General features: G+C 37.9%; 1 protein-coding gene across 10 annotated transcripts in view; it reads right to left on the reverse strand.

The window, feature by feature from the left end:
• The window catches only part of CDC14B (cell division cycle 14B), a 101648-nt gene that overhangs the window by 32645 nt on the left and 44850 nt on the right, over nucleotides 1-24153 (reverse strand). For 8 of the 10 annotated variants that reach the window (XM_077749583.1, XM_077749578.1, XM_077749574.1 and 5 more), the window contains exons 1-5: nucleotides 16395-16493; nucleotides 14930-15020; nucleotides 14278-14353; nucleotides 11691-11783; nucleotides 1230-1306 (exon numbers count right to left, since the gene is read on the reverse strand). In XM_077749583.1, the coding sequence (XP_077605709.1) occupies nucleotides 1230-1306; nucleotides 11691-11783; nucleotides 14278-14353; nucleotides 14930-15020; nucleotides 16395-16443 (386 nt within the window). In that variant the 5' untranslated portion in view covers nucleotides 16444-16493. Of the gene's footprint in view, nucleotides 1-1229; nucleotides 1307-11690; nucleotides 11784-14277; nucleotides 14354-14929; nucleotides 15021-16394; nucleotides 16494-24153 lie in introns of those variants that run through there. The other 2 variants (XM_077749575.1, XM_077749577.1) reach the window with 2 other exon arrangements.

Raw genomic sequence — 24153 nt, forward strand, 5'->3', positions numbered from 1 at the left:
CCTTTCTTCTAAAGGAAGTATATGGTTGCTGTTAGATCACAGGCTGAAAAGAAAAGCAGAGCACTCTCCTGGTTAGAAAATAATCTTCATCTCTTCCTACCCACCTCAAACAACAGAATACCTAACATATCCTTGAAAGAAAGGTGGTGGTACGGGTTCAAAGCAATTCTTCTAATCTGCTAACTCAATATACAATGTTTTGAAACAAATATCTATTTCATGGAGTAAGTCCATAGACGTCCTACAGCTATTGAAGAAGATTCTGCCCAGTCAATGGGAGACCCATTCCAAAGCTTGTCCACAATGAAGTCAAATTTACAACGTTACATTTAAAAAGTAAAGCCATGCCTTCAAAATCAGGCATTCAATGTACAATACTAAAATTACTACCTTACAAGTGGAAGAATAATGCAATACTTGAAATTACCAACACAGCATGCAATCAGCAAAATTATTTCACACCTTTATTACACATCGAGCACCATATAATATTTAGATTATGTAGCTAAGTCAAAAATTTTGAGAAACACACAGAGAAGCTTTTAGAACTTAAAAAAAAGAACATAAGTTTTTTTCAAAAGATCTGCAACATGATCACTTGGTAAGTTTGAGAGGAGGATAAAGGTGTCATCCATTTAGGTACAGAGAGTATTTACAAAGCGCCTCTAGGACACAGCCACTTGGTTTCTCTAGTAGTGGTGCTACGTTAGCAACCTTGCCCACTATCTCTGCTGGCAGGCAAATCCCTAAGACAAAGAGGTTCCTTTTTGCTGTAGAAATGAACTCCTGATTATCAGGAAAACTCTGTTAACTCCTCAGGACCCAACTCGTCAGTGGTAGCTCTGAGTTCTAACTCCAGGACTGTTCTCTGATAACAAAGCATATTTTCCATGAGTGGCAGAAGTTCTCACACAGAAGTGATTCACTGCCTAGAGACAATGTCTAAAGACATTTTGGTTTCCCAATTAATTTCATGGAGGTGGAGGTATTACTGGCAAGTAGTAGGCAGAAGGCAGGGATGCTGCTGAGAGTCCTACAATACACAGGATAGCCCCCACAACAAAATGTCGATAGTGTCACTGTTGAGCAACCCAGATCTACGAGGTTATTTGCATTCACTCTAAAATGACTATTTACCAGGTCTTTTTTTTCCCCCAGAAACAATTATACCAAGATATTTCTGGCAAGGACTCGACTGAATGAATTTATCATATCACTCTTATATTTACCTGAAAGGAATATAGGATGTATTTCCACACATTAATATTCTATATGCTTCTTCTGGAGTTCTCCCCAAATATATAACCTACATATGAAAAGAAAAGAAAAAGGCAATTTATTTCTAAATGAAGATATAGTGCTGTCACGGCAAAGTTTTGTACAATTTCTCTCCAATAACCTGAGCCTAGATCTCTAGCTTTCCCAAGGATCCTGAGAGTCACTCAGCATCCGTCAGTGACAGCCTTTTTTGTTTCAATCTGCCATAGTTAGTTTCTGTTGCTTGCAGGAAGAGCACTGACCAACAAATTCACAACAACCTTTTGTAGTAATCAGTACAGCATTTTTAAAACAGACTTTCTAAACCAAGACATCAGACTGAGCACACGCTTTTACCCCATCTCTTTTCTGAAAATCCACTGAAATGACCATAAAGAAGTGTGTGGAGGTCAGGGTTGGGAGATGGATTGAGACTGTGGGAAAAGGTGGAAAACGACATAAAGGCAGGGCAAGTTTATTAACTCCATCCATTTAGATTTAACTACTTACAATTCTGTACAGGTTCCCTAAAAAACTGCATTTGCTTCCTAGTCTCATTGGCTTCTTTTATCCTCCGAACTATATCATACTTCCATACTTATCTGGTAGAATTTCTTCAAGTAGATGCTTTAGCATTTCAGGTCCACTGCTAGTATTCCTTGCGTTTGTAACAGTTTCTTGTTTTCTGCCTTGACATTTACGGACTATGTAGATGATTTTTAGTGGGTAGTTCTTTTCTCTCAATAGTTTAGCCATGTTGTTTCATTGTCTTCTCAGCTGTAGTGTTGCACAAGTATTTTACTAGCCTCATTCTCTCCTTCTCTTCCTTACAAGTCACTGGTTCTAGAAACTACTGACATCCCTCTAGATAAGCCATCCTCAATCTCCAATTCAGTTTGCCTGGGGTTTTCTGATCTTCACACTGTCTTAAGGGACAAGTCTTTTTCCAACTCAGAATCTTCCTGCAGGGCCGGACATTTTCAGCTCATATATGGGGGAGAGGTGGCCTCAAGCATTAGATTTGGCACATATGTAATCACAAATTAGAGTCAGTATTAAAGCTTACTTTGGTGGTGTTGGGAGAACTGGACAGCAACATGCAGAAGAATGAAACTAGATCATTTTCTCACACCATACACAAAAATAAACTCAAAATGGATAAAGGACCTGAATGTGACACAGGAAACTATCAAAACCCTAGAGGAGAAAGCANGCTTACTTTGGGATAATATACTTTAAATTTTGACTAGTAAGAAGAAATCATTAAAAACGGTTAGTTATAAACTTTTAATCTCTACTACACACGTATACGAGCTGTTTCCTCAATCTAACTGAAGTAAGGACCCACATCTTGGGTTTCATTTGACTCCTGGTTCATAGATTATATATTATATATACTCTGATTCAATGTTTAATTCACTGAACCTAAATCTACTTGTTAATGGTTAGAACATTTTTAAATCTTGTATTTTAAAAAATCTTTGGATTAAAAGAATTACAAAATCACAGATCCAGCAAGGATCTCTGAAACTTAGAGAAGGGCATATTCCAAAACTAGTCATAACAGTTAACTCAGCTTCCAGAGGGCATTTTACCAATTTTCTGTTTTAAGAATTATAAATGGAAAAATTTCCCAGTGTCTAGGCTGTTTGTCAATATGGTTTCATCCCATTTACTCTTTAACAAAAATGCTCAACTTTAATTAACAATACAGAATCTTCGGGGCTCCTGGGTGGCTCAGTCAGTAGGGCGTCCGACTTCTCACGGTTGGTGGGTTCGAGCCCCGCGTTGGGCTCTGTGCTGACAGCCAGCTCAGAGCCTGGAGTCTGTTTCAGATTCTGTGTCTCCCTCTCTCTCTGATCCTCCCCTGCTCATGCTGTCTCTCTCTCAGAAATAAAGAAAACATTAAAAAAAATACAGAATCTTGTAACATTTTTTTAAATCTTCTAACATTTCTTTATCTACAGCAGCATACAAATCCACAATAAAGGTACCACAAAGAACAATCAATTCCAAGAATAAGGAAATACTTTGTTACCCAGTATCAAACAAATTTTCAAGTACAGTATTTCTGATTCATATACGATTGCAGTTTATCATGAATTAACCACAAGATAATCATTAATAATCTCACTTATACTTTTCCATACATTATCTTTTAAGCATCAACCTATCAAGTGACTTTTTATTACTATTTATTTGGAAAGACAGCATAAAAATTCTTTCAGGAAAAATTTAAAAGTTTTTAAAATACAAACCCCTCTTTCCAAATCTCCTCATTCTCTTCTAGTCTCCCAACATGCTTCCTTTTTTATCTAAGGCTTAACTACATAACATCGATAAAGTATTCTCTTTTCTCCATTCTATTTTAGGACTTACTAGCAGACAGTCCCCCTCCAAAGACCACCCCTGAAACTAAAGAACAAAATCAAATAAAGAACACTTTGAGGCAAATGAGAGTGAAAACAGGGCCTGATTCAATTGTGTTTACATACATATGTGTATATATACATAATTTAAATTAAGTAAATGAAATCCAGAGACCTCGTTCAGATTTTCCTTAAATTCCTAATAAAACCTTCTCTCAAATTATAGGAATTTTCCCTTAAGCACCAGGATAAAGAAAATTCCTCTTACTCAAGATTGCAGTTCTTTGGTTTCTTTAATTACTAAAATTGGCAGTAGTATTATTTCCTTCTCACTTTCAAAACATAGTCTCTAATACATTAAATAATTTTGGGTTAGCTTTGGAACACAAGTTCAATTCAAAGAACACAAGAGCAATGTAACATTTTCTCCTATGGGAGAATAAAACCTAAATCCCTAGACATGAACTTTTAAAAAATGTTATTTTTAAAATCTAGTTGGGGTATGCTTGTACATAATGTACATAAGTAGGTAATACTGGGTATAACAAGATAAGCTGAAAGAAATGTACAGACTCAGAATAAGTCTATTTATATAATGCTATAGTCACAATGTTTGTATGCCCCACCTTGCAAATTCGTATGTTGAAATCCTAACCCCTAAAAGGTGGTGTGATGGTATTAGTAGATGGGGTCTTTGGGAGACGTCTAGCCATAAAAGTGGAGCCATCATGAATGGGATGCCTTATAAAAGAGCCTCCAGAGAGATCCTCAGCCACTTCCACCACATGAAAGCCCTCGCCAGACCATGCTGACATTCTGATCCTGGAAGTCCCAGCCTTCAGAACTGTGAGAAATACATTTGTTTATAAGCCTCCCAGTCTCTGGTACTTTGTTATGGCAACTTAGAAGGACTAAGACACAGAACTGTTAAAGAAATATTTGCTAGCAATCTATCATTTTTAATTGTACACTCAGGTATCTTCCCTAGTCAAGAGGCCTTGCCGAATGAAATTATTCTAAATCTGTTTTTTGAAGAAAAACCCTATAAATGGCTCCTCTATTAATACAGATCCTCAAATGAGTAAACTCTAAACCAATGCAATTTTATCATCTATCACTGTGTTCCTGGCAATTTGGAAGCTAGGTCCTTCTCAAATTCCTTTGGTATATTTTCATGAGAAGCTTTGTACAAATATAGAATGGTCACTCTAAATCTATGCTGCTGTCCAAAAATAGGAAGCAACAAATGAGTAACAAGAGATATTAAACAGCTGTGGTAGCCGGCTTCCAAAACAGCCCCAATGATGCTCATCTCCTGGTACTTCTACCCTTGCGTGGCCCCCTCCCACAATGAATAGGGCACCTATGTGTAAACAATGCATAAAAGGCAGAGCGTGACTTCTGAGGCTAACTCATAAATAATGCTGTGGCTTCTGCATTGGATTCCTCACTCTAGGTACCTCAAGGTGTCATTCAGTGAGGGTACTTGGATAGCCCGTGTGGCAAGGAACTGAGGCGATGTGCCAATAGTCAGTGCTAACTGGCAGGGGTGTGAAGAGATCACTTTAGCAGTGTACTCTCCGGCCCCAGGCTAGCCTTTAGATGACTGCAGCCCAGGGAGGTAATTTGTCAGGCAGCAATAGTATGGTAACACAATCAACAGTAAGAAATGATCATTTCAGTTTGTTAAAAGTATATAAATAAAAAATAGGTGACAAGTGCACAGATGTAAAGATAAGCAAGCCTCATGGCTTAGAAAGCATCAGAAAGAGAGTCTGTTGCCACTTCTGTCTGCATGCCTGCCTGTCTGTCTGTCTCTCTCTCTCTGAAGAAGCAAAAGCAATCTCACAGGATGAATAAAATATTGGGGCAGAAATACTTGAGAAGTCAATAGTGCTCTTCCAAAGTCATGATCTTTTTTTGCTGAATAAAATCAAAACCATTTCTAGGATTTCCACCACCCCCATTTTTTAAATTACCATCTGCCTGCCTCAGTCCCTGTGAGAACATCTAACCTTGGACTACTGTTTCAAACACGGGAGGGGCTCAATTGGTGATGAATTAATTAGTGGACTGAAAGAAAAGAATCATAGCCTGATCAGTTTCAATCCTGACAACTCAGGTCTCAAATAATAACACCCAATCACTTAGACACATGCTTTATTTCTATTCTTAACACAGAACATTTTCAAACTTAACCTGTGTACTTAGCCTTTGGTACAGTTTTAAAAACCAAAACATTACACAAAACTATCCTCAAAATGAAGAATAACAAAGGGTATTTAAATTCCACAACAAATGTGGCAGCCCAGTAAACCATTTCCAAATATTTTTCCTGGAGAAATGTCACAATGTTTCCAGTATTAACTATTTTCACGTCAACCAGATGACACAGTCTTCCCTATGCCAAGACTTGAATGATCTTTTTTTTAAAAAAATCACTTTTTCCAGATTAATATAGAAATGTTCATGAAAGTTATAAAGAAAGCTTATAGATCCAACTGCTGAATAAAAAGGGTGAGCAGGGAAAAGATTATATACAATACATAACTTTATATAATAAAATAAATAAATCATTTTCACAGCTCCTGCACAAAGATGAAACTATGAAAAAAACACAATCATTTTTAGAAACAAAAAATCAGATGGCCTTGTATTTCAAAAGTTTTAACTTTTCAAAAAATTTTTATTTATATACATAGTAGGCTGGTATAATGATCCTCAATTTAAATAAAGGGCAACTGGAAGTTTGGAGTAGCAATCATATATCTACCAAAGCTGTACAGCTAATAAATGTGAGGGAGGGGCACCTGGGTGGCTCAGTCAGTTAAGGGTCCAACTCTGGATTTCGGCTTTGGGTCACAGTCTCAGGATAGGTGAGATCCAGCCCTGTGTAAGGCTCTATGCTGGCAGGGAAGAGGATGCTTGGGATTCTCTCTCTCCCTTTCTCTCTCAAAATAAATAAATAAACTTTTTTTTTTTTTAATGTGAGAGAATTGGCTCTGAGTGTACATGGTTATACTACGTGAGTAGCAGGGATATTCTTTTTTTTAAAAAAAATAAAAAATCTTGGTATTAACTGGTCACCCAAAATTACACTGCTTGTTGTAGATGGAAGATGGCCTACTTCTCAGGCTTTATTTATAGATGAGAAACTATACTATCTAAAATAAGTACTAAAACAAGAACAGGATCCAAAACTCCAGACAGCTTAAAGGATCTACAGTCAAAGCTCTATAACAGTCAGAGAGTCATTTCTCTCTACTCTTTCCCCCAAACTACTACCACCTAGCAACTATCATGGTCAGCAGTCAGGCTCAGTAGGGTGAAAAAGGAAGAAGTAAGGCTATGATGAACTATGATGCCTATAGCCACCTCCACCACCTGGCCTGTCCTCTGGCTCATCCTGTCCCCTTTTGGGCACACCTGGTTGCTATTTACAGCTGCCTGTTGCTATTTGCTCTACTTTTCACAGACACCCAGGAAGGGTGTTTGCCCAGGACTGAGTATTTACAAAGACCCTGGCCATCCCACCTGATTTTATCCTCCAGTCTTTGATGCCCCATCTAGATGGCTATATGCCAAACTGGATTCTTATCCAGTCCAAAATCCTTCAGGAAAAGGAGACTACAAGTTCATAAAGATGAGCATTAAGTAACAAATTAAGTCCCCGAGCTCTTATCCTGTTGAAGTAATCTCAAATGCAATACAATTTAGGATTCTATTCAGATTGCTGAATTAATAAGTTCCTAGAATTTAATTGGTATAATTTTCAATGTAAACGTTCACAAGACATTATAAAGGTTATAAAAATTGCTTAGAAATAAAAAATAATAATATAGAGTGATAAATTTTGAACAGGGGATCTAGGTTAGCCCAATTAGCTCTACCAAAGTAATCTATTAAACATTAAAGGAAGGCAAATTTGCAAGCTATGTACCAAGAGTTTACTTGTATCATTTACTTTACACTCAGAACACTTTAACCACAAAAAATGTCAGAAACAATGGTTAATTCCCATACTAGCCCTCAAAAGTGCATTTCACCTATGGAAGAGCTGAACACTATGTATCTGCAGGAAAATAGAATTGCTGGGGCAATAAGATAAGATACAATGGTAACTTTGTTTTTTAATATAAAAAGTAGATTTAAGATATTATAATNTCTCTCTGACCCTCCCCTGCTGTTTCTCTCTGGCTCTCTCTCTCTCTCGCTCTCAGAAATAAAACATTAAAAAAATTTTTTTTAAAAAACAACTATTTTGCAACTAAAATTTAATGTTTATACCTACTAGTATTACACATTACCACTTCTATTACAAAGTATACACATAAAAAATTAAATAGACAAAGATAAAGTGACAATTATTCCTTAAATGATTATGTACAGTAATTGTGCTTTATAAAGAACTTCTTCCCTAAAATATTAATAAATTTAACAGTTAATGTTTCATTTTTTTAAGTGTCTTGATTTAAAGGCCTAGTTTTGAGTTCAGCTGTATCTTTTCTTCTCTTTATTTGTTAACTTTTTTAGTTGAGAAGATATTTATAGAAGTTTATTTTACAATCAATAAAAACATACATTGACATTGAAGGAATCTGATGATTAGCCCCTAATCCAGTGGTCATTTTTAGCATCCTGAACGGTAATCAAGGTATTATATGTTTTCTGATACGATGCAACATATTCTACTAATGCACAAGCCTACAGATTTAACTGCTGGTTCGTAAGACATACAGAGAATAGAGAAAACAAGTTAAAACATACCACAAGGAAGAAACCAGAGAAATTCACAATGTGGAACATTCATAAGAGGTATGGTCTCTTTCATAAATCAGTGTTAGCAACAAAGGACCATTCAAGTATGAGGAAGGTTAAGGGAAGAACAATCATACACAATGTATGGTCCTAGGTCCAAAGTGTATTACTTAGAAATATGCATACTGAAGACAAATGAATTAGTTAAGCCAATAATCTCATTCTTCTGCCACACATGACACTGACCATCTGACAAAAGGGCGCATGGGCTATCAATCCTGTTTTAAGTATCTGAGTTATTTTGAATACTTGCAAAACTAACCTCCTCTGTTTTTTAGACAAAAAGATAATAGAAGTACTGACAATTTATTCTCAAGCCTCCTCCACACTCTGTATTAGGTCCTTCTGAAATGTAAAGATGAAGGGGGAATCCCCTTCAGAAGCCAAGAGTGTAAAAGGATGGATGATCAAGAGTCAGTCCATTTGGAATATTTCCTTCCTGACAGCTCTTCCTCGAGGTTTTTTGTTTTAACATTACTATACCACCTGCCAGGTCAATCACTAAAAACCCTTACAGCATCCAAAATTCCTCAATAACTCCAAAAAAAGGTTATCAAGGCTGCAGACTGATTTTTTTAGGGAACTCCCATTCTTTCTACAAATCTTTAATCAGAGGATTTAACAGACTTGAACCGATCAAATCTTCATTTACTTAGCTTTGATGTTTCATCTTTTAAGGTATCCATGTTACACCTCGATCCTCCTTTGCTATTATTAAATTTCCTTTTCTTAGAAGTTTTTCTTCTATTTCACTACCTAGCATCATTTGAACTCCAAGCTCCTGCTTTAGCCAGCCAGTCATAGCTGCAAAGACTTTCACCACAGCCAAGAGCTATGATCCTTCTGCCAAGCTGGCTTCTAACCGAACAAAGGAATGAACTCAAATCCACGGCTAATTTCCTTACCTGGCACTTTCCTAACCAATCAAATCAGTGTTAATCTGAGAGCATAAAATCCTGGAAGGATTTCTAACTCTAAATATGTTAAATATAGAAAAACACACTTCTACATGCCAAAACATAACCATAAACAAAGTCAAAAGGCCAACACCAAACTTAGGACAAATACAACAACAAATTTTCAGTAAATCTGCCAAGGGATCTTTTTTTTTCACTAGCAGTAAAAAACAACAATAAGATTATAAAAAAGAGATTTCTTTTTATAAAATTATCAAGTGTTATTTTTAACAAAACCTATGTTCACCTCACAGCCACCTTCTCTGGAGGTTCTTCACACTGATAACACCACGTCTGGCTCCCCAAGATGCACCACCCCCCCCAACTTGGGGACATCTCATCTGACCAGAAACAAATGACTGAACCAAGAACAGTACAAGCAGAACTCAGTATGTTCCTTTTTTTTTTNCTCAGTATGTTCTATTCAAGAGCACATTCTCTAAAATCAAATGGCTTCAGCCACCCAGATTTTCTCCTGGGCAGTGCAAACACTTTTACTATCACACCAAAGGCCATTTCTCCAGGATTTCCTTTAATATTGTATAAATCCCAAGAATCCCGGCTACCTCCCTCTTTCTGTAAAGCTGTTATCACTTATCCGGTCATCCATGAGGTTCCTATCCCCAGTGATTGGCTAAGTAATGGGACCAAATAACCCCATTAAAAAAGCTACCTCACTATTCTCTTTTTCTTGAGAACTCACAGGCTTTTTTTTCTCCTAAGAATTTTTGCTGCGAAGCACAATAAACACCAGTAAAGATGGAAAACCAACCAACCAAACAAAGTACCACATTTGGGTAAGCTTAAGAAGTCAAGGGGCGCCTGGGTGGCTTAGTCAGTTAAGCATCTGACTTTCGCTTAGGTCATGATCTCGCGGTTCGTGGGTTCGAGCCCCGCGTCGGGCTCTGTGCTGACTGCCAGCTCAGAGCCTGGAGCCTATTTCAGTCTGACTCCCTCTCTCTCTGACCCTCCCCTGCTCACGCTGTCTCTCTCTCTCTCTCTCTCTCTCCTAGAAATAAATAAAAAACATTTAAAAAAAAAGTCAAATTTTAAGATCTAATCTATAATCTGTGTTTCATACATTCAGAGATGACAGAACTATACCAGAAACATTTCTATCAACTATTTCTCTGAACACAAGAGGAAAAAACAAAAGCAAAAGAGGCCTTAATCTTTGTTAATGATTTACCTTAAACAGAAAAAGGAAATCACTAAAATTTAAGGTGTAATGTTAGCTAGTACCACCAACTTCTGGTCTAATCACTGTATATTCCAAATTATTAAACTATATACCAGAAAATAACTTTCAAAGAGAGGAAAGCATGACAGAGTGAAGTAGCAAGCTGACAGAAGAAAGAACTTGTCTAAAAAACTTCAAAAACAATCCCCTTATGGTGGGTGGGAGGGGAAGACACATCCAACTCAGTCTTTTCCAGTGAATACAGTAAGTAGTTAGCTTCCACACCAACAAACAAAAAGATAAGGGATACCACTCTGGAGGAGCTCCTGGCTTATTCTGGAAAACATGCCACTAAGGTACTCCTGCAGATAAATGCACCAGGCAGAGATAAAATGAGGCTAAAAAAATAAAGCTCGTCCTTAATCCTTATAAATAAATGAAATTTATAACTCTTGTGTAAATACTGGCTATTCCTAAGCGTACTTTGCAATGATTCAAATAGACCTCTCAAAGTCCTGTGTAACCTACACAGTATGTACCCAATTTCCTACAACACTGAGTAACCATGCCCTCATGCGAGTTATCTTGATGACAACAGAGAGAATCTGCAAGAATAGACCTAAGAATCATACCTCAGTTAGGAAAAAATTGCCTGTATTCAAATTATAAAGCACTCTTACTTCACATGATGCACTTGAGGTTTTTCTAGAAAAAAAAAATCAATTATTGGTCCTGACACCATGTTTACAACTTCACTAAATGGACCATGAGTTTATAAACACACAGCTTTGGGGGCATTATTCTCTAACCTTAAGTGCCAAACACAGAAAAGGGCTTTCACAGTTAATTGGTCAATTTTTTTTAAACAGTAGTTTTAAGTTTAAAACAGCAAAGCTGAGTAAAAGGTACAGAAATCTCCCATATACCTCATCTTCCCAAATATACACAGCCTTCCCTGTTGGTCAAATCTTTAAAAGTAAAAATATTCTTTCTGGAAAGAAATCAAGACATTATCATAGAAAAAGTAATTTCAAAATTCCAACCACAATTTAAAGTACCACTATTGTATGCATTTTCACTAATACGTTAGGAAATCACTTTAATACTTACCATATAACATCCAATAAGGAAAGCAGCATTTGCTTGTTTTCTCTGATCAGACCCAGTAAAATGAGTAATTTTCTTCCTCATCATTGCGATGGACTACATAAAGATAAACAGCTGTAAGTATTTTCTCTTTAATTTCAAGTTTCCTAAACCTTTATACTTTGTAGTGAAGATCAATTCCAAATCTTAACAACACATAAGCATTTATATTAGCAAGAACTTTAAAATGATTAACTCTGATACTCAAAAATACCATATACCTTCCCATAATAGACATGTTCTTGGATTAAAATGAATGCACAATTAAGGAGTGATAAAAGGACATGAACAGGTATATGCTTGGAGTTTATGCTCTGAAAGAATATGTAAGATGCTAGCAAAAGCAGGGTGGGGTGGAGGGGGAGGGAGACTTTTCTTTTCCTGTTTTTGTATCTATTCCCAAAACCTTTATATTAAAATAAAAGGGGAAATTAAAACAGGCAAAAACAATTCATTCTGTTACAAATCAGGATAGTGAATGAGGTAAGAGGGCAGAGAGAGAGGATGGAACAGAAATAACAGAGTGTAAGTGGGCTCTTGTGTGGCATTGCTAATGTTCTGTTATTGATTTGATGACCAAGATGATTACCTACATATATTCAGTTTGTGAAAATTCATTGAGCTATGTACTTAAGATCTGTACCTATTTCTGTACATACATTATACTTTAATAAAAAGTTAAATAAAAAGGATATGGAATTTAAAAACCAAAAAAAGCATATGATTAGTTACCACCTCCTCACCTGTATTTCACTAACGTGAGCAGAAACAGATTCAGGTAAGCATAAGGAAAAGGATATATTGAGTTCAAAAGGCACATATTTCTTGGCTTCTGTGAGTCAATGATGAATGTGTACATATTTTGTTTACATAGAATAAGAGATTCAAGTTGATTTTAAAAACAAAAACAAAACCCAACCAGCCACAGAGCAACACAAGCACAAGACACTTAAATTCACTCTATACACATTTTTATCACTAATTGAGTAGACAGTAATGTTTCCATCAATGTTCAATACCCTGAACATTGTTCTGGTAAATAACAAAAAATTTAAAAATTAAAAAAAAAAGGACTAATATACCAATATATTCTTGGTTGACTCAAGGATAAAAAGGCTGTAGATGGTGGAGTACTCAGGGGGGGAAAAGTCTTTCAATATTAGAGCAAAGAAACTCAAGCAGGGGGAGAGGAAACTATTTTTAGCTTCCTAGCCCTGTATGAACAAAAGACTACCATTGGCAACTGGAAAAAAGGCAGAGTGTGGACATAAATATACAAGGCCATAAATCCTATTCAAGGGAAAAATAAAGCCCAGAAAAAAGAATATCCATCTCTACATAAAACTGCAGGGCATACTATGTAACACAAAAAGAAAAGGCACATTGCCATTTTGCAGATTAGTACTCCTCTGGCATGTGCTTACAACTTTTATGTTGGGGACTTGTAGGCTTGAGGCTCAAGGAAAGGGGGGAAAATCTGCCTTACTCACTCATAACTTTTTAATACAATTTAGTTTTTAGTTGAAAATAAATTTTATTTCTTCTCTGTAGTACTATGGTAAGTAATCACCTGGATAACATTGTTTTTAAAAAAGTAACTGCCCCTAAATCCAGCACTTTTTTTTTTTTTTAAGTTTTTTTTAATGTTTACTTATTTTTGAGAGAGAGAGGAGAGAGCACAAGCTGGGGAGGGGCAGAAATAGAGGGAGACACAGAATCTGAAGCAGACTCCAGGCTCTGAGCTGTCAGCACAGACCCAACACGGGGCTGGAACTCGCAAACTGTGAGACCATGACCTGAGCCAAAGTCAGCTGCTCAATCAACTGAGCCATCCAGGTGCCCCAATCCAGCACTTTCTACTTGAGAATTTACAGTGACTAATTTGGAATTGCTAGCAGTACACAGACACATATTGTATGTGACCATAACTCAAAGTTTTTTAAATAAAGGAATGAAGTCTGAGTTCAACCTAATAGAAATCTACTTTGCAACTCTCATATACAGCCTTAAAAAGATGCTGTGTGCCCCTGCCTTCCCTGCTCCTTAACAGTATGTACACAGGCTGAGAATGAAAAGTCACAACATCACAGGATATTAAAGATAGAATGGAAGCAAGATGAGGCAATTTTCTTCACTAGTTTGCTAGCATTCTCTGTCAAAGGGAAGGCAGAAAGGTCACTGTTTGACCAAAGCAAGGGAAGTTTCTCTTCTTAGGGTTTCAGTTCCATTAGAACAGACAGTAAGAGGTTTCATTTTATTAACCAATTTCCACTTTGGCTTTTCAAGTATTTGAGCATTACCAATTCAAACCAGAACCAAACGACCCAATCAATCTTAAACCATTCAGTCAAAACTCTGGAAAACAAACATACACTATGACTGTATAAAACAATAAGCCACATGTATGTCGCAAGCACCACCACAGTGACAAACAAGACTTTTTTTTTTTTTTTTAAATAAAAAACAGAGGTATGTTTTCCCTACTTTTCCCTCCCCAGGATCAGGCTAACAATGATTACCTAAGTCAAATCTTAAGTAAAAATGATTTTACCTTTAATTTCTTATTTATCTTGCAACAATATCTGTAAACCATTGCCAGATTGAGTGGTCCAAAATCTGCGTAGAAGCTTTAAAAACGAAAAACAAAAACATATATGTATGTGTGTATATATATATATTATATATATATACACACATACACATTCCAGATGCTCTAAATATAAATGCCTTTTTGGAAGTACAAGATCCAATTAAGACAATAAAACATATGACAAATTTTTACTGATCATACAACTCAATACTAGTGGTATTCTGGTACACAACGCTTATAAAAAACATGGCAAGTGCTACAATGGTTAAATCTAGCCTCAATAACATCTGAAAATACCTTCTGAATAAAAAACTGTTTTTCCACATGTTTCCACTGGCTAAAACACAGCATCTTAGTAGCATACTGGTTTATATCTCATTATACCTTAAACTATTAGAATTTCAAAGGTAAATTATTAAATTTAGGAAGATTCTTTCATTTTGACTTTTCCCCGAAGGTCTATTTTATTACCAAGGGTTTTAAAAAAAGCATTCTGCAATTATCAATCAACCTATTAGTAATTTTCCAAGACTATTCTATTTGTGAACATACCTTTTGTTTCTTCAAAATAAAAAAAAATGTTATTAACAATCTTTTAAAAAGCAATACTTACTTCTCATATTCAAGTTCATTATCTATGCTGAAATAATGTACATTTGATGAACTCTTTGGTCTGCTGTAGAGAATGGCAAAACAAAGGCGATCTGAAATGAAAAATTGCAATGTTCCTTCCTTCAGGTTATTAAAAAAAGTTTCATATATCATGATGCAACTCTTTTCAGATGAAGTCAAATTGCTATTTTTTCCATGCATGGTAAGGGTGCAATGGGCAATTTCAAAATGTTCTGCTATTTTGGCAGGTGATAATAAATAAGCAATATTTTTATAGGAGAATTGCTTTTAACCATAAATTTCAATAGCAGTAATTTTTCACATACCAATATGGCTAGATTTCTAGAGGAACCTCTCATTACAAAACTTTAGTACCCCTGGGTTAAGAAATTTCAGCAAAAAAAGGCATCCATTTGATAATTAGACATCAACATAGATTACTTGTGCTTTGTTTCACTAAGTTTAAGTCATCCTAAAAAGTCATTTCAATAGGAAACTGCGTTTTTAAAAATAGAAACTAAAGAACGCCATCAAAAATGCTGCTAAATTAATGTTTATGGCTATAAAACACAAACAACAAAACAAACCATATGTTTATCCAACTGTTCTTACGGATCACTTCTTTTTTTGATTCGGAATCACTACTTTCATTGTGATTTTACAATTAGACAAATTACCATTACAACGGAAGCAATGAGAGGTTTCTCCAAGAGGAGTGAGAGATGAACTTGTGTTGCATAAATGCAGTTAGGCTGCTGTTAAGTTTAGCAAGAATGGTAAGGAGTAGTAATGCTCAGAGGCTCCACCCTTCCTCCCACGCTTCACCCCAAAAAAGTTGCCTAAAAATCCTCAGTAAAGCAGTCACCTGCAACATCTCTTAGTAGTAATAAGTAGTGCTAGGAGAATGCTCTCATTCTGATTGTGGTAAAATCAAGCAGAGCCTTCAAAATAGTAAAATATAAAGAATGCCAGGTGGCATCTTTTACCCAAATGGGAATTTAAACAATTTCTGTCTACAATTCAACTCACACAATCGCTGTCTTTACTTCCAAGCAAACTCAACTGAAATGTCTTGCAACCACAAACACTCAAACGGATGTTGGACTTTATTCCTTTTACAAACCACAAATGAACCTTGATCCCCGTACACAGAATGACCTGGGATTTTGTTCCCTTGGGTGAGGAGACAGAGCTCCTCTACTAGCCAACGGTGTTAAGCACACCAGGTTCCCAAATGCACACGTCAGTGTGGATTCGCCCCACAGCAAGACCACGCCTGGGGACAAGGAGTCCGGGGAGGCCACCCACGCCATTGAGACAGCATCGGCCTGGCCCAAAGTGAAAAGGCAGCCCTTTGCCGGCAACTAGCGCCTCCTCGCCTCCCCCGCGGCACCGCCTGATGCCCTCTGAGAACTGGTTGTCGCCGCGGCTCCAGGGACAGTCAAGCCCCGCACCGCGGCACTCACCTTTGATCACCTCGGCCACCAGAGGGGTCCCTGTGCCCTCCCGGCTCATGACTCCAAAGCATCTGGAAGGCGGGGCGGTGGGAAGGACCGGGTGGCCAGAGAACAACCAGCCGGGGAGAGAGGAGGCGCCGCGACCACACCCCCGAAGTTTAAAAAAACAAAGTTTAAAGGGCCGCGCCCAAGCACAGGGCACAGCGACACCCCTCGGCCACCCACCACACCGCCAACGCGGGCGAGCCAAACCCAGAAGTTCAAAACTTCTCAAAAGGCCCCAAACAGAGCGGTGAAGGAGTGGGATGCGGAAAGGAGCCCCAGCCACCCAGGCTGTGCCTCGACCCGCCTTGGGCCTGGCTGGCAGGCATCTACAGCGCCACGCCCGACTGGGCCACAATTCTGCACTTGAAGTCGGGGCGTGCAGCAAAGCACCGCAGAAGCGGACGCAGGCCTAATAAAAGGAAGCGGCTCCGAAAGCCATTAAAAGGACTTCTCGGAAGAGAAGGGCTCGGCAGCTGACCTGCCCAGCTATGCGGGGCACCTCCCACAGCCGCGCACTCAGCCCTCGCCGCCACCAGGGGGCGCTGCTACGGGACAGGGCCAAGCTGGGAAGCGGGGGCTCAGGCCCGGCTGTGGACAGGCAAGGGCGGGGTGGAGGAGTTCGATGGCTTAGTTCGCCGGCTTCTTGGTCACTTCGGGTCGAGACCCGCTGGGTGCCCGGCTCGCAGGAATGCTGGCGTCTCATCTATTTGGCCTCTCCAAAACTGCTCAGGATTTAAAGGTAAGCCTAAAACTGAGGACGTGTGTTCTTTTAAAGGCCCTGGATTTCTCCTCTGAAAAGCATTTAGGATGGTTGAAAAACAAAAATTCAGACACAATACTAGGCATTCAGTTAAAGTATTTTCTAAATCTATGTTCCTGTGTTAGTCTAAAGTGAAAAAAATTTATGATACAGTATGAGTATGTGCATATATATATATTGCATATATATATATATATGCACATATATACTAGAACCATTGGGTGACTTTGGTTATTTTCATTTCCTCCTGTTATTTCCCCAAATTTCCTACAGAAAAGTATTATTTTATCTGTGAAAAAATTTGCAATGATTCCCTTAAAGAGAAAAGCAATACAGTAACTACTCTTTCCCCCAAGTCACTTATGGTCTTAATACAATATACACATTATATCACAGTATATACATCTTTGCATCAAAAGTACACCTGCATACCTCCTAACCTTATCCTAAAACTCCCAAAAGGACCAAACACTTTAAATGTAAAAAACAAAATAACAAATCATTTCTGTCCTCTCCAATTGGGCCTTTTTAAATGAAACAAAATCTAAAAGCCATAAGAGAATTAATACACATTTTTTAAATGGTCATCATAAGGCCCCTAGGTGCCTGAATCGGTTGAGTGTCTGACTTTGGCTCAGGTCATAATCTGGAGGTTTGTGAGTTCCGGCTAGCTGCTGTCAGTCTGTCAGTGCAGAGCGCACTTCAGATCCTCTGTCCCTCTCTCTCTGCCCCTCCCCTTGCTTGCACTCTCCCCTCCAAAAATAAATATTAAAAAAAGAATAATAATAAAATAAAATGGTCGTCATGGTGAATGAACACACAGTCAAAAGATAAACTGGAAAATATTTTTAAATTCATCTCAAGCTGATGAACTTCAAAATACAAAAAATGCAAACTGAAACCACAAGATACTATTTTTCCTAGGCAAAATCAGAGGAGTCTGATAAGGCATTGTGTTGGTGAGGCTGTGGGGAAAACAGGCACTCTCTCAGGCTGCCTGTGAGTAGGACTATAAACTGGGGCAACCTCCTTGAAGGGCAAGAAAGGGCAATTTGGCAGAAATTTCAAGACTGAAAACTGGCAAGACTGCCAAGATAAGCTGCTAAATACTACCATTTATTTGAATGTATGTAAAGCATATATATACATTTGTATGACTATATATGGAATCTTGCATGAATATCTCTGCAAGGATATACAAGAAACTGGTAGTAGTGGCTGCATTTTACAAGAGGAAACTGGGTGTCCGGAAATACAGAAAGATAAGTGAGACTTATGCCTTTTCTTAACTTTCAAATTTTGTACCATATATTACCTATTCAAAATGAGGAAGCTTTTGAGAAGTGAACTTGCAGACCAACAGTGTTTTTCCAAAGCTGACTCTCCATCAAGATATGAAGCATACTGTAAGCAGAGTATAAGGCAACCTGAAGAAGTACTTTGTGCACATTTAAAAAAGAGAACTGGTGGGGCACTTGGGTGGCTCAAACAGTTAAGCGTCTGACTTCGGCTCAGGTCATGATCTCGCAGCTCATGGGTTCAAACTCCGCGTCGGGCTGTGTGCTGACAGCTCAAAGCCTGAAGCCTGCTTCAGATTCTGTCTCCCCCTCTCTTCTGCCCTTCCCCCACCTGCACTCTGTCTCTCTCTCCAAAATCAATAAACATTTAAAAAATTAAAAAATAAATAAGAGAACTGGTCATTAACTTATTTTGATTTCTACCTATACATCTTGCAATCCAATTTCTTTTAAACAAACCCAAACACAACTAGGAATAACCTAGGAGGAAATGGGAAGAGGTTTTTTATACATTACAAGGAGTGGGGGAGAAAAATCACTGGAGTGCATGGCTGGCTCAGTTGAAAAGTGTGCAACTCTTGATCGTGGGGTTGTGAGTTAGAGCCCCGCATTGAGTGTAGAAATTACTTAAATAAAAACATTTTTTTAAAAATCACTGATTTTGATGTCCAATTATCTTTGCATAATATATCTCAATATTCTATTGTTAGAATAATATTGCAATAAACTGCTGTGGAGACGAGTGCAGGGATGAGAGCTATTTATCAGAAACCTGGAGCTAGAAGCCAGACTCTTTACAGAGTTTTGCTTAAAAGTTCAAAATTCAATTTATAATCTTTCTGTAAACTCATGTATCTTCCACTTAATGTTTCTGTTGTCAAAAACAGAACACTGAAGATTTAAAGGAATAAGCGTTCTTGCCTGTATATGCCTGTCACCTAATGTTGCCTCTCTTGCTTCTCACAGTAAATGAAATGAAATCTCACCACTTTTTAAAATGTTTTATTTATTTCTAGGAGAGAGAGAGAGAGAGAGAGACAGCGTGAGCAGGGGAGGGTCAGAGAGAGAGAGTCACAGACTCTGAAACAGGCTCCAGGCTCTAAGCTGGCAGTCAACACAGAGCCCGACGCGGGGCTCGAACCCACGAACCGCAAGATCCTGACCTAAGCGAAAGTCGGACGCTTAACCGACTAAGCCACCCAGACGCCCCAAAATCTCACCATTTAAAAATGTTATTAACAAAAACACTCAACATCCTCATGCCAAAGTTGTGTTTTGATTTGGCTTTTGAGCCTCCAGTTTGCTAATTCTTCCTTTAATAAATCCGTTAAATAAATGAAAAGTATTTTCCTGCATAACAGATGTAGAAATTTGGGGGAAATGTTCTAAACCAAGTGAGAAATACATGTAGGAGTCAGGTGACAATGATAATACAGCATATAGGGGCGCCTGGGTGGCTCAGTCGGCTAAGGGTCAGACTTGGGTTCAGGTCATGATCTCACGGTCCATGAGTTCGAGCCCTGTTGGGCTCTGTGCTGACAGCTCAGAGTCTGGAGCCTGTTTCTGATTCTGTGTGTGTGTGTGTGTGTGTGTGTGTGTGTGTGTGTGTGTGTGTGTCTGTCTCTCTCTGCCCTTTCCCTGCTCATGCTCAGTCTGTCTTAAAAATAAATAAAAACACTAAAAAAATTATATATAAAAAAGATAATATAGCATACACTTTTTAACAGAAAGAACTCTACTTGGACCTATAGACACAATGGACTTCCCACTATTTCTCTTTTACCCTGGAACTGGACTGACTTCACAGAACCTGGCAGAGTAGCTAGAGAAGTGAACAGCTTCCCTACAGGATAAGGGAGCTCACCACAAGACAAGCAGAAAGGAGTATTCATATCCCTATGCAACAAAAGTGGACAGGTAAAAAACCAGGCTCCACCTGAATGTAACTGTCCCTCAGAGAGAGGGCCAACAGACATCAGCCTCTCATCTGTATTAGTCACTCATTTTTGAAGGGAAAGAGTGCCAAGGGGAGCAGAGGAAGATGTTCATAAAAGTATTGATTTTAAAAAAGAAAACAATGAAGGACAGTGAGCAGTTATTGACAGTTCAGTTCTAGGTACTGTATTAAGTTCACATCTTATGAGGTAGATACTACTACTACCATTATCAGTAGTTTGCATGAAAGGAAATCGAATCCTAAAGAGGCAAAGTGACATAAAAGCAAGGTCACAAAACCTGTTGTAAAGTAGCAGAATTAGGACAGGCTCTTAGATTGAAGCCTGAGGTCTTTTAAATCCCTGCCTCAGAGACTTGAGCTAATGTAAAGCAAGAATAATTAAAACAATATGTTACCATAGCAATATACAAATATGAACCTAGGCATATATGAAAACTTAGTATATAAGGAAAATGATATTTCAAATCAGTAACAAAGAAGGCCTTATTCAATAAGGAGCAAATATTTCCATGTATGAAAAGAAAGGGATTCCCATCTCACCTATCATATAGAACAAATACCAGATTAAATACTTTTTTAAAGCTGTCAGATAACTATAAAAATTATAATGAATAGTTCTACAATTTAAATGGGAGAATTTTAAGCATGACACAAAACTCAAGTCATAGAAGTAAAAAACAAAAACTTAGAGAGGAAAATATAAATGGTTAATCATCATTTAACAGATTAAAAGTACCTACAAAGCAATATAACAATCCAGTAGAAAATAAAACAGCCAATTCAAAAAAGCTATACAAATGGTCAATAGTATATGAAGAGAAAATCTTCCCAGTGGCTCATCATTTTAAAAAATCCATCATCATGAACAGATTATAAAAGAAAGCCACATGATTATCTCATTAAATACAGAAAAAGGAATAATTAAAACCAAGTCAGTTCCAATTAAGTCTTTGTATGAGTCTAAAGGAGAACTTCCTTAACCTGATAAAGAGTATCTTCCAGATACCTCTAGCAAATATCATACTTCATGATTTATTTTGAGAGCATCTCCCTAAAATAAAAAAATAAGACAAGGGGCACCTGGGTGGCTCAGTCAGTTAAGCGTCCAGCTTCGGCTCAGGTCATGATTTCACCGTTCATTGGTTCTAGCCCCTTGTCAGGCTCTGTGCTGACAGCTCAGAGCCTGGAGCCTGCTTCAGATTCTGTCTCCCTCTGTCTCTGCCCCTCCCTACTCTCTCTCCCTCACTCCCTCTCTCTCTCTCTCTCAAAAATAAATAAACATTTTTTTAAAAAAAGACAAAAATTCCTATCATTACAATAACTGAAGTTCTGGCTGATGCCAAGATAAGAAAAAGAAATGAGAGAAAAGAATTGGAAAGGAACCAACTGTCCTTATTTACAGACAGACAATGATTACCTACCTAAAAAATACAAGAGAATGTGTAAACAAACTATTAAATAACCTAATAAAACTTTTGCCAAGTTCCTGGATATAGATGATTAATACACAAAAACCCAGAGTTTTTTCTATATACCTGTAATAACCAATTATGAAATATAATAGAAAGCATGTGCATATCCTTTATGAATATATGAATATATGGCAAGATAAAGCAGGTTTATAATTGGGAAGACTCACTATCACAAAGATTACCCTCAGGACGCCTGGGTGGCTCAGTCCATTAAGCATCTGACTTCAGCTCAGGTCATGATCTCGTGGTTTGTGAGTTTGAGCCTCACATCCGGCTCTGTACTGACAGCTCAGAGCCTGGAGCCTGCTTCAGATTCTGTGTCTGCCACCCCCCCCCACCCCCAATGCACATACTATGTCTGTCTCTGTCTCTCAATAATAAATAAAAACGTTTAAAAATTAAAAAAAAAAAGATTACCCTCAAACTAAAGGCAATTCTTACTAAAACCTCAATACAGCTTTTCATGGAACCTGACAAGCTGATTCTAAAATTAACCTAGAAGACAACAGGGGCCACAAAGAACTGAGACCACTTTGAAACTGAACAGGAAGGGCCCTTGCCCTACTAAATAGTGAAACTTAAATTAATTTAGGCTCTGTAGTATGGGTACAGATATAATAGGCAAAAAGTAAAGATGAGAGCCCAGAATGAAACCACATTTACATGGTGGTTCACATATGGCAGAGGTGGCATTACAGATCAGTAGGAAAGTTACAAATACTCAGTACACAGTATAGGGATAATTGGTTGTCCACATTGTCAGGGATGGTAGGAGGAAGTTCAATCCTTATGTTACACCATCAGCCACCACTCCCCAAAGAAGAAAAATATCCCAGGTGGATTAAATTTTTTTTAATGTTTATTTTTGAGAGAGAGACTGAACATGAGTGGGGCAGGGGGAGAGAAAGAGGGAGACACAGATTTTTTCTTCTTTTTTTTTTCCCAGGTGGATTAAAAGTCTAGATATGAGGGGCACCTGGGTGACTCAGTCCCTTAAATGTCTGACTCCTAATTTTGGCTTAGGTCATGATCTCACAGTTCATGAGCTCCAGCCCCACATTGGGCTCTGCACTGAAAGCTCAGAGCCTGGTTGGGATTCTCTCTCTCTCTTACTCTCTGCCCCTCCCCTGCTCATGCTCACTCTCTCAAAATAAATAAATACTTAAGGAAAAAAGTCTAGATATAAGAAGAAAGCTTTAAAAGTTTTAGAATATAGAAAAATCACTCATAGGGGCGCCTGGGTGGCTTAGTCGGTTAAGCGTCCGACTTTCGCTTAGGTTTGAGCCCCGCATAGGGCTCTGTGCTGACTGCCAGCTCAGAGCCTGGAGCCTATTTCAAAGTCTGACTCCCTCTCTCTCTGACCCTCCCTTGCTCACGCTGTCTCTCTCTTTCCTAGAAATAAAAATATTTTTTTTAAAAATATTAAAAAAAAAGAAAAATCACTCATAATAGTGAAGGGATGGATTTTTTTAAAAAAGAAAACATAAAAGGTACCAACTATGAACCAGAAGATTAAGAAATTTGGTCACATGAAGATTTAATACAAGACCCCATAAGCAAAATTTTAAAAGATAGTTCACACACTAGAAGATAGTTACAATGCACACAAGCAAAAGAGAATTAGTATCAGAACTTACAAACAACTATAAATCACAGAGAAAAAAGCTAACACCTCATAAATGGGCGTAAAAAATTCACAAAAGAAGAAACTTAACTGTCGTTGCTCCTCTTTTTAGGGCCTATGAGTATGAGTATGGTTTTAGTCTGTGCTATGCCTTGTGATGAACTGAGTTTACTGGTCAGAATAAGCTATGGCAACAACTAATCCTGCAATGTTAGTGATTTAGGTTACTACAACAGAGGCTTATTGCTTGTTGGTACTACATGTATCATAGGTGGGGGGTGGAGGAGGCTCTATTCACGCAGCCATGCAAGGATCTGGAACGATGGAGGCTCCATCAGTTGCAGATGCACCATCTGGAATTTATCCTTGTGGCTGGCTGTCCAATGTGCCAGTGACTGCCTGCATAAGTAATTCCAATGGCCTGTATATCTAAATGCACAGATAGAAACCAAGTCCCATAATTTTATCAGTAATTATGCCTACATTTTAATCTTTATCTGTTTAACTCCTGTGTTCCTCTATGAGTTGCTCTAGAACTAAGGTGGGGAAAAAAGAGTAATCTTATCTAAGAAGATCCAAACATCTCCACTCAATGTTACATTAGTCTCCATA

This window comes from Crocuta crocuta, unplaced genomic scaffold (genome assembly GCF_008692635.1).
Source record: "Crocuta crocuta isolate KB4526 unplaced genomic scaffold, BGI_CrCroc_1.0 scaffold99, whole genome shotgun sequence".
NCBI lineage: Eukaryota > Metazoa > Chordata > Mammalia > Carnivora > Hyaenidae > Crocuta > Crocuta crocuta.